Source organism: Coniosporium apollinis (assembly GCF_000281105.1).
Source record: "Coniosporium apollinis CBS 100218 chromosome Unknown supercont1.5, whole genome shotgun sequence".
Classification (NCBI taxonomy): Eukaryota; Fungi; Ascomycota; class Dothideomycetes; genus Coniosporium; species Coniosporium apollinis.
The window spans coordinates 485,953-501,767 of record NW_006913267.1 but is presented as its reverse complement, the minus strand read 5'-3'; the positions used below and the strand labels follow the sequence as shown (position 1 = coordinate 501,767).

General features: G+C 56.8%; 6 protein-coding genes across 6 annotated transcripts; 3 read left to right on the top strand and 3 right to left on the bottom strand.

Annotated features, from left to right (window-relative positions):
- Positions 1–681: 681 nt before the first annotated feature.
- Positions 682–3,823, top strand: W97_01524 (uncharacterized protein; the record flags this gene model as incomplete). Its single annotated transcript, XM_007779430.1, has 9 exons — positions 682–721; positions 779–837; positions 893–1,699; positions 1,763–2,391; positions 2,442–2,658; positions 2,708–3,040; positions 3,089–3,332; positions 3,378–3,486; positions 3,568–3,823. 9 exons carry the CDS (start codon positions 682–684, stop codon positions 3,821–3,823), a joined length of 2,694 nt encoding a protein of 897 aa, XP_007777620.1.
- A 686-nt stretch (positions 3,824–4,509) lies between these two features.
- W97_01523 (uncharacterized protein) lies at positions 4,510–6,032 on the bottom strand (the record flags this gene model as incomplete). The annotated part of the gene is made up of 5 exons (XM_007779429.1): positions 4,510–4,862; positions 4,962–5,229; positions 5,427–5,552; positions 5,648–5,920; positions 5,979–6,032. 5 exons carry the CDS (start codon positions 6,030–6,032, stop codon positions 4,510–4,512), a joined length of 1,074 nt encoding a protein of 357 aa, XP_007777619.1.
- Positions 6,033–7,651: 1,619 nt separating this feature from the next.
- Positions 7,652–8,512, top strand: W97_01522 (uncharacterized protein; the record flags this gene model as incomplete). Its single annotated transcript, XM_007779428.1, has 1 exon — positions 7,652–8,512. The coding sequence occupies one exon, from the start codon at positions 7,652–7,654 to the stop codon at positions 8,510–8,512; it is 861 nt and encodes a 286-aa protein (XP_007777618.1).
- A 527-nt stretch (positions 8,513–9,039) lies between these two features.
- W97_01521 (uncharacterized protein) lies at positions 9,040–10,851 on the bottom strand (the record flags this gene model as incomplete). Its single annotated transcript, XM_007779427.1, has 1 exon — positions 9,040–10,851. One exon carries the CDS (start codon positions 10,849–10,851, stop codon positions 9,040–9,042), a length of 1,812 nt encoding a protein of 603 aa, XP_007777617.1.
- A 472-nt stretch (positions 10,852–11,323) lies between these two features.
- W97_01520 (hsp98-like protein) lies at positions 11,324–14,113 on the bottom strand (the record flags this gene model as incomplete). The annotated part of the gene is made up of 1 exon (XM_007779426.1): positions 11,324–14,113. One exon carries the CDS (start codon positions 14,111–14,113, stop codon positions 11,324–11,326), a length of 2,790 nt encoding a protein of 929 aa, XP_007777616.1.
- A 458-nt stretch (positions 14,114–14,571) lies between these two features.
- Positions 14,572–15,597, top strand: W97_01519 (uncharacterized protein; the record flags this gene model as incomplete). Its single annotated transcript, XM_007779425.1, has 1 exon — positions 14,572–15,597. One exon carries the CDS (start codon positions 14,572–14,574, stop codon positions 15,595–15,597), a length of 1,026 nt encoding a protein of 341 aa, XP_007777615.1.
- Between the last annotated feature and the right edge of the window lie 218 nt (positions 15,598–15,815).

Here is a 15,815-nt window from a genome sequence, read left to right as displayed (position 1 = left end):
GAGAACGGCTAGGCAGACGTCGCGGGTGGTGTGGATGGTACGAGTAACGAACATTACTGGAACACAAGAACACACCTCGAAACTCTGTACTCTTAATACCGCAATTGAGAAATTTCACGACGCTGTGCTTACCGTATCATGCGAAATCATAAAGTTAGCTGCTCGACAGATTTGCCCTCTCTAGTTTTGATCTGATCAGAACAACAAGCCAAATGCTGAAGGGTGTCTCTTCTGTGCACCTGGGCAACGCTGTATGTGGGAGGTCAAAGCAGGCGCGGGCGAAGTTGAGCTCATCTCCCTGAGCACGTGACGTGAAGCTGCGACCCACCAGGGATTTGTTTGGGTCGAACGCCATTCGTAATGTCTGCATTTCCGACTTCACCAAATTCCTTCTCTGTGCCCACGCGCTTCCTTGTTTGCGCATCTTCAAAACTCGTACTCATACAGCTTAATCACTTCCTGTCCTGACCGCGCCCACCGTTTCTGGCCCCATCATCGATCTTCACGTGTCTGGCCCTGACTAGGTACATCTTCGCTTCATAATTTCAGCGTGGGCTGTCTTTCGTAGACTTTAACACCACCGCACCGTCTGCACACGCTCTCTAAGGCCTCATATTCCAAGGGCGACCGGAGAGCTATCCTGGAACATCTTGCACCGTATCGTAAATTCCGGACAACACCATGGACGTGAACCAGGTTCTTGAAGGGACCCTATCCCCGGGTGAGCAGCTGTCACCCCCAGCTAGGTGCCGGATGGACTTTTGCTGACTCGCGCTAGACGTGACTGTCCGCACGAATGCCGAACAACAGCTGACCCAGGCCGCCGAGGCGGATTTCGTAGGTGCCCAGTACGTCGCTGTACCGGCCATCCGCTGACCTCTCTGCTATCCAGTCCGGCTACCTCACTACACTCGCTCAAGAGCTTGCAAACGAGCAAGCGCCGTCACACATCCGTCAAGCCGCGGCTCTCGCCCTCAAGAACTCTTTCTCCGCTCGCGAATATGCCCGGTTACGACAGGTTCAACAGCGGTGGCTTACACAGATTGATGCGAACATCAAGAGCTCCGTGAAGAACCTCACACTCAAGACGCTGTCATCTCCCGATGCGAGGGCGGGGCAGGCAGCGGCGCAGTTCCTCGCATCGATCGCCGCTATCGAAATCCCTCGCCAACAATGGCCAGAGCTTATGCCTACCCTGGTGCAAAATGTTGGCGAAGGGCAGGATCATCAGAAGCAAGCTTCTTTGACGGCTATTGGCTACATCTGCGAAACCGAGGATGTCGAACTTCGGGAAAGCCTTACAGCACACTCAAACGCCATTCTTACTGCGGTGGTGCAAGGAGCTAGGAAGGAAGAGCAAAACGACGATGTGCGGAGCGCGGCTATCCAAGCACTGAGCGACTCGCTTGAGTTCGTGCGGACAAACTTTGAGAACGAAGGCGAGCGGAACTACATCATGCAAGTTATTTGCGAAGCAACACAAGCATCAGATATTCGGATACAACAGGGCGCATATGGCTGTCTGAACAGGATCATGGGCTTGTACTATGACAAGATGCGGTTCTATATGGAGAAGGCTCTGTTTGGTCTGACGATTCAGGGCATGAAGAGCGAAGAGGAGGATGTTGCCAAGCTCGCAGTCGAGTTTTGGTGTACTGTTTGCGAGGAGGAAATCTCGATAGAGGACGACAACGCTCAGGTACGTTCTTATCGCACAGACGTAATTGAGTAGGAAGCATAGCTGACACGAGGTGACGCTCAGGCCACTGCTGAGGGCTCTACCGAAACACGACCGTACTTCAACTTCGCTCGCGTTGCGACACAGGAGGTTGTACCTGTTCTGCTAGAGCTCCTTGCAAAGCAGGACGAGGATGCAGCTGACGACGAGTATAACGTCTCACGCGCGGCCTACCAATGCCTGCAGCTTTGGTCGCAGACGGTCGGCAGCACCATCGTTCCTCCTGTACTGCAATTTGTTGAGCGGCACTTGCGGTCGGAAGACTGGCATTATCGGGATGCCGCTGTATCTGCATTCGGAGCCATTATGGAGGGACCCGACGAGAAGATGCTGGATCCGCTAGTCAAGCAAGCTCTCCCCGTACTGATTCAGATGATGGACGATTCGGTTGTGCAAGTCAAAGACTCAGCAGCCTATGCTCTAGGCCGCATTTGCGAGACTTGCTCAGAGTCGATCGAGCCTTCAATGCACCTCCAGCCTCTTATCACATCGCTCTTCCAAGGCCTATCGAGCCATCCCAAGATGGCGTCCTCATGCTGCTGGGCTCTAATGAACCTTGCAGAACGCTTTGCAGGAGAGCCCGGCTGCCAGGAGAACCCTCTGTCACCGCATTTCCAGGCTTGTGTTACTCACCTGTTGCAGGTGACTGAGAGGTCAGTCGAAGATGAAGATCTGTGAGGGGTACCATGCTGACCACTTCTAGGGGCGATGCTGACAACCAGCTGCGAACTGCCGCTTACGAAGTTCTGAATGCCTTCATTACGAACGCGGCCAACGACAGCCTCCCTATCGTTGCTTCGATGTCTGACGTAGTCTTAGAGCGCTTGGAGAAGACGATTCCCCTGCAGCAGCAGGTGGTGAGTGTAGAGGACAAGCTGACTCTTGAAGAGATGCAGACGAGCTTGAGCAGCGTGGTCATGGTCAGAACTGTCGCACTGTCCGTTCCGGAAATTTGCTGACTGGTGCTAGGCCATCATCCAGCGACTCGATGTCGAAATCAAGCCTCAAGCCGACCGCATCATGCAAATCCTGCTGCAGCTCCTCAGCACAGTCGGGGCCAAGTCCAGTGTACCGGACACGGTCTTTGCAGCGATCGGTGCCCTAGCAAATGCACTGGAAGGGGACTTCCTGAAGTACATGGATGCTTTCGTTCCATACCTATACAACGCGCTCGGCAATCAGGAAGAGCCAAGCCTGTGCGCTATGGCAATTGGTCTCGTCAGCGACATCACTCGAGCCCTTGGCGAAAAGGTGCAGCCTTACTGCGATACGTTCATGAACTATCTTCTCAACAACCTACGAGTACGTGTCCCAGAAAAGTGATATCAGTTCGTGGCTAATAGTACGCAGAGCACAGTCCTTGGCAACCAATTCAAGCCAGCTATCCTACAATGCTTTGGGGATATTGCACAGGCCATCGGAGGTCACTTCGAGACATACCTTCCGATTGTTGCTCAAGTCTTACAGCAAGCCGCTGGTATCAACATCAATGAGCAAACCTCCTACGAGATGCTTGACTACGTCGTCTCGCTCCGGGAAGGTATCATGGACGCCTGGGACGGGGCCATTGTTGCTATGAAGAGCGGAGGCAAAGGTAAATCACAGTTCATATATAGTGGAATCCTGGCTAACTTTACAGCACAACTACTGGCACCCTATGTCGAGTCAATCTTCCAGCTACTACAGATTGTCTACACGGATCCCAACCGCACTGAGGCTCTGCTGCGATCTTCTATGGGTGTTGTTGGGTAAGTCTTGGTCATCCTCACGCCCTTAGGATCCCTCTTGCGCCAACGGCACATGTCGCACTTGCTGATCCCGCGTGATAGTGACCTTGCGGACGCGTTCCCCAACGGCGAATACGCGGAAGCCTTCCGTGCTGATTGGCTCACTGTAATGGCCAAAGAAGTCCGCTCGAACCGCGAATTCCAACAGCGGACTCAGGACACAGCCCGCTGGGCACGCGAGCAGATCAAGCGGCAGATTGGTACGAATGCCTTCACTCCCTTCCGGTTCTCAACACCTGAGTTCCCGTCTCCGGCATCTTCAACCAACTCCATCCGCTATATACCCAGTCAGCACTAACATATATACTTAAGGTGGATCGACGGGTCAAATGGCTTGAGCATCCTAACGAAACTAGATGTCCGCGACCCTAGGTCCCGCCGAGACACGCCGCCGGCGATGAGTGCTTTGCACGCAGGAGAGTCGTACTCTGTCAGGTCCGCTAGATGCAGCTTCTTCGAGTTTGATCGACCCAGCTACAACTCACTTCACCGAAGCCTATCGCCTCCACCGGTCGCCCGTGCGCAGCGCCACGACTCCATCGCACAGTAAGAGACTACTGTAGATCAGCCATAGTAGCGCTACCTCAACTGCTACGGGCCCCCTTCAACCCCACCCTCCCGCCGCTTCGCCTCGCTACACGCATCATCACCTCCAGCACCATCGCTCACCCCGCCACACTGCCGCCGCTGTTGAATAGAGCGTGCACCAACACGGCCCACACACCAATCACCAACACCCTGAAGAGAAGTCATGTATGCACCCAAAGTCATGTAAGGAGGACTAGAATGGTTCTTCGATACCCCTTGAAGCACGGATTAGAGTTTGTTTGAAAGCATGGGATGGAAGAGGGCCGGAGATAGATTTATTGCGAGCAAATGGCAATACTTTCGCTTGTTCGATACCCCATGCGAAGTTCTGACAATGCTGCTCTCATCTGTCTAAGCATCTACTATGACCAACGCACATGACTTCTTCCGCCAGCCCTACAATACCGCCGCCGCCGGCACTTTGGCCGGCTCCTCGTTCTTCACTACCTTCACCTCCCCCTCCTTGCCCAACAACCACGCCATCCCCCTCATCGTATCCTGCACAAACGCTCTCGAGCTCTTCAAGTGCGGGAAAAAGCCCCAGAAGCCGTGCGGCAGCCCCGGATACACATCGAGTTTAGTCTTGATCCCGCACTCCTCGCGCAGGATGCGTTCATAGAGCAGGCCTTCATCGCGCAACGGGTCCATGCCGCAGACTTGAAAGTAGGATGGCGGGAGGCCCTTGTGACCCGACGGCCAGAGCAGGGGGCTGAAGAGAGGGTGGGAGGGAGGTTGGGGGTTATATTGGTCTATCCGTTGATTAGTCAATTAGAGAGATGCGTGGCGACCTGGGTGGCGCAGGCGAACGGGTGCGGAGATGGGCGTATGGGGAAGGGGGGAACACGCACTTATCATAAACATGTAGGCTTTCTTGTTGAAGGCCGGCGCTTCGGCGTTCTGCTCGTGGCTGATGATGACGTCCTTGTACTCGTCGGGGATGGCGTCCGGGGAGATCAGGACGGGGACGCTGGGCCAGAGCCCGGTTATGAGCGGTGAGATTGACTCGTCGCGCGCGAGATGGCTGAGGATGATGGCGATGTTGCCGCCGGCGGAGGTGCCGCCGACTATGAAGCCTGCGGATGGATCGGCGGCCAGGTCGGAGGTGTGAGCGGCGACCTGGGGGAGGTGTGGGTGTTAGTAAGGGGTTAGGTATTGGGTTAATCTAGCGGCGGGAGGAAAGTAACCGCTGGATGCGATACCGGGGCGGCTGAATGGAGTAGTCTTCACATGTTTGGCTGGGCCCTCCATGCAATCACGGAGTGATCGACAGCTTACGTCTCGAAACAGTGGAGTATATGCGAAAGCTCACTTACCCACTTCAGCGCATCCCAGGAGTCCTCTACCGGTACCGGGAAGGGATGTTCAGGCGCCAGTCGGTAGTCCACACTGATGCAGACGCAGCCGAACTGCTGCACAAAATTTACGCAATCGACTTCTGTCTGTTCTCATCGAATCAGCCACAAGCGCCTTTCGACCCACTCCCCTCTCCCTCTCTTCCCCTTTCCACCGCAACTTCAACGAAGTACACACATACCATCTCCGGCATCCCCAAGCACCACCCCCCGCCATGATACAGCACGACCAGCGGACTCCCCTCCTTGGGCGGCGCCTCAGGCTGATACAAGAGCGCCCTGATGCTCGATCCATCGCGCACGGGGATGCTGAGCTCGTTCTTCTTGACGCCATCCATATTTTCCGGGACACTGATGCCGGGAACGGGGGGGAAAGCCTGGGCTAGCGCATCTCGTACGCCTTGGATGGAGGGCGCGTCGGCGAGGGAGGGGAGTGGGCCGACCTTGTCGAGGAACTGGTGGTAATTTAGTATAACGGTTGAGAGGGGCGGAGGTTATTTGGAGGGTGGGTACTTCTTTGAGCTCAGGATCCATCTTCGCGAGGTCGGACCAGTTGGTAGAGCCCATTGTGAATCAGATGGGGGTATGAGGGCCAGATAGAGATGGAGTTGTTGATTCTGAAGCTTTGGCTAGGTGGGATGAAAAGGTCAAGTTATATAACCAACGTCTACCACGAACAACTTGAGGATCGAATGGAAGGTGGGGGCCGTCCATCTTGGCATATTGCCAATGTACGGCGTCCCTACGCGCGTTCGAGGTAAATAGAGGGGATGACATGAGCGTCGGAAGGGTTTGGGGGCGGAGGAGCCACGTTGGACGGGAAAAAAGCCCCACCGCGAAATTAGTAGTCTAGGGCTTTATTAACCATAATGCTCCCTTTAAGATCGATATAGTTCTTCGTAAGTTGGGCCATATAGCCAGCTAGAGGCCTATCGTTCTGTTGTTCACTCCTAAAATTTACCCCAGCGGCCGATCGGGGAGTACCTCGTGAAATTAGCGGTGAAAGGGCGCTCGACAGCTATCGCGGTGAGGCTTATTTCCCGCCTGAGATGAGAGCTAGGGAATGAGCCGCGGCAGATGCTCTGAGCAGGAAGTCTATGAAAAGAGAGGGGTTATGCATGGCGGGCAGAGGCACGAGATTTGGGACGCTGGCAGATCGGTTTAGCTAGCTAAAGCTAGAGCAGCTGCAGCTATTCGGTGATAAGACTACCCGTAAAGCCGACGTCCAAACTTTGCGCCGAACTAACGATAAAGACTTGGAACAATGCGTGAAAAAATGGAGAGACTTTGACATGATAGAGAGGCACTGTGAGTTGAACATGGACCTGAGGGAAACGACCTAAAGCTGCGTGAGGTTATGCACGAGTTTGTTTCCGCCTGCTCTGCTGCCGTGCGGTCTAGAAATCAGCTCTGCGCTACCTCACTTACTAGATCGAGTATTGCTGGTGTTGATCGTACACACATTGCCGGATTCGTGAATCCTGATGGCTTCGTTGTCGTGATCCTATTTGTAGAACGTTGCCGGATCCGTCTCCCCACGGACAATTGGCGGAAAGCGAACATCACGGAGTATCGTGTACCCATAACCCGCTTGCAACGTATTGCTTGGTACGGGTGAATGCAGTATATCGACATGTTGTGATTTGCATATTTGACATGTCTTTGTCGATTTGGACGGTGGTAGTTAGTTGATTGTCGGCGCACGTGACGGATAATATGTCACGTCGCTAACGGCAGGGGATGAAGTACTCCGTACCGGTGCTCATAACGGCGCTCTTTATCGTCAGGAGGACTTCGAGACTTCGAAGCTCCTTGCTGTCTGGGATCAAGAGCTGCTAAGCTCCAACCTCAACCGAATAGAGCCTCCTGCGCCCATATCAAGGTACGCCTAAGGAACCCGCCAGCTGTAGGGTGTGGCATTACTCGTAGTCACGACTGCTTGCTTAAGTACCTGTACCGCTACGCGGGTCGCGTCTTCGTCACGCGAGCCAACCTCCTCACTGCCGATCAGCTTTTCCTGCAGCCCACACTGTCCAGCTTTCTCCCGTCTTCCGCAACTATCGGAGCACAATCATCACTCGCCTCTCCAGTCCCATCGCATACATTGCAACCACATCGTCCACAAGCCTGCAGACACAAGCGCCAGATCTCCACTGTCGCTGCAACAAAGCCAGCCAGCTCCCACCATGCACCGCGCAAAGCGCCAGTTCCAGCCGTCCATCACCAATTTCTTCGCCCGCTCGGACCGCGATGACTACAGCTTCGACTCATCGCTGGGCTTCGGAGAGCCTCAGTTCCTCACGCCGCACCTCCCACCGGCCGTACAAGCCTCTCTCCTAAACGTCGGCATGCGTGTCCGCAAGTCAGTCCCAGAGGGCTACAAGACGCACAAGACCCTGCCCCCGAGCAACAGTGTCCACACCGCATCACCGTACACTCTCGCCCACCAGGCACAAGTGGTGCCAGGCAAACCTGTCGAGCTCCTACCCTACTGCGGCCTGCTCAAAACCGGCGGCCTCACACCCACCCCGCGGCTGCTACCTTCCCCCATCTCCGACTTCCCGACCGAGGCCTTCACCACCGCCGTACCCACACAAGCAGCGCCCATCTTCAACATGGCCGTCTTCCCCTCCAGCAGCCAAGACTCCAACTCAGCCCTCTCGAGCACCTCAAGCATCCCGAGCAAACCGCCCCCCCTCAACACCCGCAAGCGCTCCTATTCCGATGCCGCAGCCGACGACGACGCTATCTCGCCCTTCCAGCTCGACCCCCACCATCTACCCCACCCAGCCAACCACCTCGCCGTGCAGAAGTGGCTCGACGACGAGCCCGTGTCGCCGAGGTCGATCTACCCGGTCAGTCACACGCCGATGCCGGATCTGTCGTCGCTGCGGCCATTGGCGCGGCCGAGGACGAGAAGGAAAGGGAGTGGGGGTTCGGGCGAGGCTGTGCAGGGTGGGAGCCGGGGCGGGAGCGAGGGGGTGCTGGATTTTGGGGAGGCGGAGTTCTTGCAGCCTGAGGGAGAGGTCGAGATGGGCGGCATGTGAGAGGCTAGTTTGGGTGGGTGGGGCTAGACTGAAAAGTTGCGGCATGGTGTTTTTACGGGCTTCGCATTTTGCTTGCCTTGCTTTCACTGCTTCATTTTGATTTGCTTCGCGTTCAGCGTCAGCGCTCTTTGCTTTTCTTGCACTCAGCGATGGCGTCTTTTGCTTGCACTAGGTCCTTCGCTCTGGGAGGCCAGCTCTGCGGTGCTGGTCTTCCACGTAGGCATTCTCGCTTCCCGTACTCTTTCGAGGTAGACCCACGCTGTAGGATTGACGAATCGTAATGTCTTCAACGTAACTACCTCCTGCAACTGCACTACGTGATAGGGCAGCCCTCAGCATCTCAATCTCAGAGCAGTAGAATGTCATATGCGACATATATGCATTCACTTATGTCCGGCCCAAGTGCTAATATATACACCAACATCATCCCCCCTCTAACACCAAAAAAAACCGCACCAACACGCTCCAAAGCCCCGTTCTTAACGCCTGGCCATGCAAACCAAGAAGTCACAAGAACACCTCCCCGCTCACCTTCTCCCCCTCCTCGGATCCTCCGCATCCGCCCTCCTCCAATCCCTCAACTCCTTGGTCCCCATACTCCCCAACCCCCCCTCACTCCTCCTCTCCCAACCCCCGAGCCTAATCACCAGCGCCGTGGCATTATCCCCGTCGGTCGTCACCATATCCGCAAACGCCACCACAGCCCTCGCGCCCTGCTCCGGCGTCTTGGCCTCCTTGACGATATCCACGACCTCCTGGTCGCTGAGCGGGCCCGAGATGCCATCGGAGACGAGCACCAGGAACGAGTACTCGGCGGGGGAGATCTCGATGCGGCGGATCTCGGGCTCGGCGGAGACGCCGATGCGCTTGCTGCCCATGTCCCCAAAGGCGCGCGTGTTGGCCAGCCCGGACATGCGCTCTTCGCCGAAGGAGTCGGTCACAAATGTCGCGGCGTAGCGTCGCAGCCGAGTCGCTTCGGTGGGCAGGGAGGGGTGGTGGTCGCTGGTCAGCGGGATGGCGAGGCCGTTGGACGTCTTGCACAGCAGGATGCGCGTGTCGCCGACGTGCGAGGTTATGAGTGTTGAGGGCGAGGACGGGTTCCAGAAGGGCGTGGGTGTAGGCGTCGAGATCAGCGCGATGCTGCATGTACTGCCGCCCTTGAAGCGCTTGGGGCCACCGATCGGTTTGTTTAGACGAGAGGGTTTGCCCAGGATGTCGGCGTCGTTGAGGGCGCGGTCGGCTTGGGTGGCGTCTTCGTCTGTTTTGTTTACTTGCGCGGAGACGAAGTCGAAGTCGGCTTTTAGGAAGGCGTAGGTTAGGACGGTTTCGATACCGATGCTTGAGGTGCTGGAGGTGGGCGGCTTGGAAGAGGGTTGCTTGCTTTGGGCGGTGTCTTTTTCGAGAGTGTGGCCTTGGCCGCCGGCGGAGAGGGAGAAGTACTCGGGTTTGAAGCGCTTGAAGTAGCCGCCTACGAGCTCTTTCCAGGAGTTGACGAGGTTTCGCTCCAGCTCTTCGGCTTTGGATACGCTTTCGGATTGTGCGAGCGGGGGAGCGCCAGCCGGTGGCCGCGATTTAGTGCTCCGGTCCTTTGCGCTCGGCGATGTGTCGTCTGTACCAGATTGTGGAGGTTTGACTGGCTTGATCCCATCCGAACTGTACACATTTACCGATTTAAGACTCTGCTTATCGGCCTCGACCTCCTCGACGCGTGCCGCGGGTCTCGTTTTCTCGCCCATGCTCGACCGCTCCGCGCCCTGCTGCTTGAGACTGCTCTCCAGCTCAAACTGCCTCGCGCTATCCTCCACATAATCATGCAGCTGCTCCCTGAGAAACTCACTACACTCCCCGCCTCCATGCCCATCGAACACGCCAAAGTAAAACACCTGCGGATCTCCTCCGGCACCATCGGCAGCAACAACCTCATCCTTCTGGTCCCTGCCCCGTGTCAAAGACACCGGCCTCCGCTTCGCAAACGCCGGGATCTCAATCACGCCCGCTTGGTACGCGTCCTCGTTGTACGGCCGCTGCCCCCTTGACATGGTGACCCCGAAATGATGCTTCGCGCTCTTCAATGGGATCCTGACTACAGCCATCTCCCGCGACGGCCCAGCCATGGGCGGGGGCGCCGCGGGAGCTGATTTGGTTGCGCCAGGCGTGTGCGGTGAGGCCTTGTCGCGCGGGAGCTTGTGATGCGGGCCGCCGGACCTCGTGGCATCGGGGTGCAGCGACGAGGAGGGGAGGTGGGTTATGAAGTAGTCGTGGAAGATGCGCTGGGTGTGGCCCGTGGTGAAGGCGCGGGTGATGCGAGTGTGAGGGTTGCGGAGTCGAGGTGGCCACATTGTCGAGGCTGCGGCAACCGCATGGTGCTGGAGGCGCGGTCCGAGGGCTCTGTCCTCTATGGGAGCGAGGAAGGGTGGCGTAGGAGAGCGCAGTTGATGGAGTGGTGGTTTGGGGCGTCGGGAGTGACGCCGTGATGCAGGCCTGCGGCAACACCTCGCTTCCCCTCCATCTGGTATTGCGGGTTGCCGGAGCGGCGGCTTTGTGACTTCGGGCAGTTGAAGTTAACAGGGCAGTTTACATACACAGACAAGTTCATAGTCAAAAGATTGCCGGGTTTGTTGTCAATTGCAGTAGCTTTATTTACTCTGCAGCTTTACTATGCGTAACACTCGTGCTTCATGAAATCGTTGATGGCCGCAATGCCCCATATGCAATGCTTGAAACGCCCCTGATCCCAAACGAAATGCAATCCCGCTCCATTTCTGACTGCTCCCATATTTTCTGTATTCCCTATGGTCGACTGTGAGGACCCTACTCGTCATAGAGCTCCATGCCTCCATCACCATCCTCCAATTCCGCAACCGCCTCATCCTCATCGTACATCTCACTGTCCGACGCATCGCTATTGTCATGGTTCGGCAGCACCATGACATGCCCATCCTCCAAGACCACATGCGCCGTCTCGCCATCCCTGATCGCGCCTCTCAGGATGAGCACCGCGAGGCGGTTCAGCACTTCCTTCTCAATTAGTCTCGCCAGCGGTCTTGCACCATAAGCAGGCGAGTATCCCGCGCTGCCAAGGTAGTCGCGGACCTCGTCCGTCATCTCGATCCTGACGTTCCGTCCGTTGCTCTGAAGACGTTTCTGAATCTCCGCCATGCGCACATCGACGATCTTCCTGATCTCCTTCCTCGTAAGCCGGTTGAAGATAACGATGGAGTTGATGCGGTTCAGGAACTCCGGCAGGAAGTAGCCCCGCAGCGCACTCATCACCATCTCGCGGGTCGTTGGGTCGATGCGGCCGTCCGGTGCGTTAGGGCGAGAAAGGTACTCGGCGCCAAGGTTGGATGTCATGACGACGATGCAGTTCTTTGCGTCGACGACTCTGCCTTGGCCGTCTGTGATGCGGCCGTCGTCCATGAGCTGGAGGAGGACGGTGAGGACTTCCTTCGCGGCCTTCTCTACCTCGTCGAATAGTAGAATGGAAAAGGGACGGCGGCGCAGTGCTTCGGTGAGTTGGCCGCCAGCATCGTGACCGACGTAGCCAGGCGGCGCTCCAATCATGCGAGAAAGTGAGTGGCGTTCCTGGTACTCGGACATGTCGAAGCGGATCATGGACTTCGGATCGTCGAAGAGGAACTCCGCCAGTGCCTTGGTAAGCAGTGTCTTACCGGTACCTGAAGGACCGCAGAAGAGGAAGGAAGGGGGTTGATTCGGGTTTGCAAGACCAGACCGCTGAAGACGAATGGCGTTTGAGACGGACGTGACTGCCTCCTTTTGGCCAACGACGATCTGGCTGAGATGACGCTCCATCTGCAGCAGCTTGTCCTTCTCTGTTGTCCTGAGTCTCGTGACTGGAATGCCTGTCCATCGAGCCACAATCTCATTGATCTGATCGGGCCCAACAGCATCGGTGATGAGTGCCTCGCCATCACCACCACTCTGTGCATACATTGCCGCATCCGCCCTTGTCTTCTCAGCCTCCAATTGCCGGATGCGCTCCTCGGTCTCAGGGATGGCGTAGTATTTGACGTCAGATGCTTCGCCGTACTGACCCGTTCGCTCGAGGTCCGCGAGCTTAGTCTTGAGTTGGTCGAGCTTGATCTTCGCTTCCTGAATGTCCTTCGAGCGAGCCTTCTCGCTCTCGTACTTTTCACGCATAGGCCTAAGCTCCTCTTCGACATTGGCCATCTCGGCTTTCGCCTCGCGGAGGCGATCCTTGGAAGCCTCGTCTGTTTCACGCTCGAGTGCGTGGATCTCGATCTGGAGTTGTCGTACCCTTCGCTCGAGGTTGTCCAACGCTTCAGGCTGAGACTCGCGCGCCACGCGCACGGCAGCGGCAGCCTCGTCGATGAGGTCCACTGCTGAGTCTGGGAGACGACGCTGAGTGAGATACCGGGCGGCGAGGGTGGCAGCAGATACGATGGCGCCGTCCAGGATGGTGACACCGTGATGCGTCTCGTACTTCTCCTTCAAACCGCGGAGAATTGAGATTGTCTCAGGGATGGTAGGCTCTTTGACCAGCACTTGCTGAAAGCGTCGTTCGAAAGCTTGGTCTTTCTCGATGTACTTGCGATACTCGCCCAGTGTCGTTGCTCCGATGCAGTGGAGTTGACCGCGTGCAAGCATGGGCTTGAGCAAGTTGGCAGCATCCATGCCGCCCTCACCGCTTGAACCAGCGCCCATGAGGAGATGGATTTCGTCGACGAAAAGAACGATCATCTCCTTCGATTGCTCAATCTCATTGAGTACACCCTTCATGCGCTCCTCAAACTCGCCGCGGTACTTGCTGCCGGCGACCAGAGCACCCACATCAAGGGACAGGAGCTTGCACGCTGCGAGGTTGGCCGGCACGTCTGCGTTGACGATTCGGAGGGCGAGACCTTCGACGACTGTAGTTTTACCAACACCAGGCTCACCGATCAAAACTGGGTTGTTCTTCGTTCGTCGGGAAAGAATACGGATAACCCGCCGTATCTCTTCCTCACGGCCAATGACCGGATCGATCTTGCCTTCTCTGGCCATGGATGTCATGTCAATGGTGAACTTCTTCAAGTTCTCGTTTTCAGACTCGGCATCCGCTGTCTTCGAGTCAACCCGCCTTGTGCCTCGGATCTGTTGTATGGCACTGTCGATCAAGCTCGTCTTGGGGATGTTGGCATCTGCTAACGCCCGCTGGATTGTAGAGTCCTGCACCACAGCCGAGATGAGGTGGTCTACGGCGATGAAGCTGTCTTTCTGTGTCTTTGACAGCTGTTCAGCCGCTCGCAAAACCTTTGCGAACGTAGGTGATACTGAGACATGGTCTGGAGATGGGTCCTGACTGGGTAGCCGGACCAGCTGCTTCTTCAGAGCTCGGTCCAGTAACTGTGGGTCACCGTGAGCTCGCTCAACGACTTGCTTGAAGAGGGGAGCTGATGCTTGTGCATGCGACTCGTGTGATGTGGCTTGTTGGTCTTTTGAGAGGTCTGGTGCTGGATCGAGGAGCGCGACTGCGAGATGAAGTGGTAGAATTTGTGAGTGAGCGTATTGCTTTGTGAGCTCTTGCGCCTCGCTCAGAGCTGCGGTCGCTCGGTCTGTGAAGTTCATGCCTGAAGTCATGATGGCGGTTTAAGGAGTGTCGTGGGGTCGACTGGTGTGAAATGTGTATGTATAAGTCACGCAACAGCGCGATTGTAAAATTTGGCTGGAGGGAGACAGCGGCAGCGGAGGGTTTTATGGGGAAAGAGGATGGCTGGTGCGAGTTTGTCTGGCAGCTACCAGCAGACACGAGCGCCATCCGTCAGTCGAGGCAGGATGAAGCCAGTCGTTGATGGAAATTTGTAGAAGCTTCGAGAATGCCATTTGTGATGTCACGGCCACTTCACCGCCCTGACACATGCCTGACGCCGGCTGCCCCCGCCGTTGGCCGTTTCCCCGTTCCCCACAATGCTTGTCCTGCTAAGCATCAAGCCACAGTCGATAGCTCAACACTCCCTGCCCAGGTGGTGGACGCTTTGGAACAGCCAGGTTCCGCAAGCAACAGTAGAGTAACTACCTGGAAGCTTTCGGCGGCACACATGGACGACGTCCGGACTCTTATCTCTACCCTCCATCGAAGCATCACCCTGCTCCTGCCTTTCACAGACCCCTCCAAACCGCTGGTGCAAGATGTAGCGCACACAATCGCCCTCTGCGCCATCCTCTACTACGCTCCTCACTTCCTCGAGCGATACCGCGTCTATCAGCAGCGACTCCACCATGTACATCCCCCAGTAGTAACAACGCCGGCCACACCTACCGAGACGCCCGGCATGGAAGCCATGGAGGGCCCTGGAGCACCGCAACATCAAGTACACGACCCACTACCAGCCAATCCCACAAACCAGCCTCCAGCCGCACCCCTCGAACCTCTCGACGACGACGCTCCTCCTCTCCTCGTACCCGCTGGACCCGAGCCCGATTCCGACCCCGAAGATGGCCCCGCAGCCCGCCCCATCCGCGCTCCCCGCCAAACCGTCGGCGCCAAAAAAGCCAAATCCCTCGCTCGCCGCGATCAGCGCCGCGCCTACCACGAGTTCCAGCGCTCACGCGGAGAAGCACAACGCGCTGCCGACGCTGCTGGGGCTGCGGAACGAGAGGCCGCACTTGCAGCTGAGCGGTCACGGCGCGCTGCTGTCGAGGCTGAGCTAGAGGAGAGGACAAGGCGGGAGCGGGAGGAGAAGAGGACTAGGGAGGAGGAGGAACGGAGGGAGGAGACAAGGGTCAGGGGAGAGGTTGTGAGGGTTGTAGGGGAAGGGTTGGAGAGGAGAGGATGTGTGGATTTGGGGGACGTAGCGAGGGGCGTAGGAAGAGAGAGGGGGTGGGTTGAGAAGTTGGTGAGGGTTTCGGGTTTGGTTGGGGGACGGAAGGAGGATGGGGTTGTGGCGATGGTGACGGGGAGGGGGTGGGTTGTTAGGGTTGACGAGGGGATCATGAGGGAGTCGTATAGGATCGCGCTGGAGGACGACCACCAGAGAAAACTGAAGGTCACTTTTGAAGAGTTGGGTAGCATCATCGAGGGCGTAGTAGTGGCTAGGGCCACGACTGGAAAGCGCGCAGGATGAGGACGACTACACTTGATGCGCAAGGCATCATTTGAGGCGACGACTCTACGACAACGCCGTTCGTTCCACCGGAAGGTCTCCACACAGCAGGCTCAACATCAGATCTGCCTTAAATGTGTGTCGGCCCAGCCAGCAAACGCAGATGGGAAGATAGCGAAGACCAACGGGTACCGCATGCGTATGCTCGACCCCCTTTGACTTCCGAGATGACTTTAGCA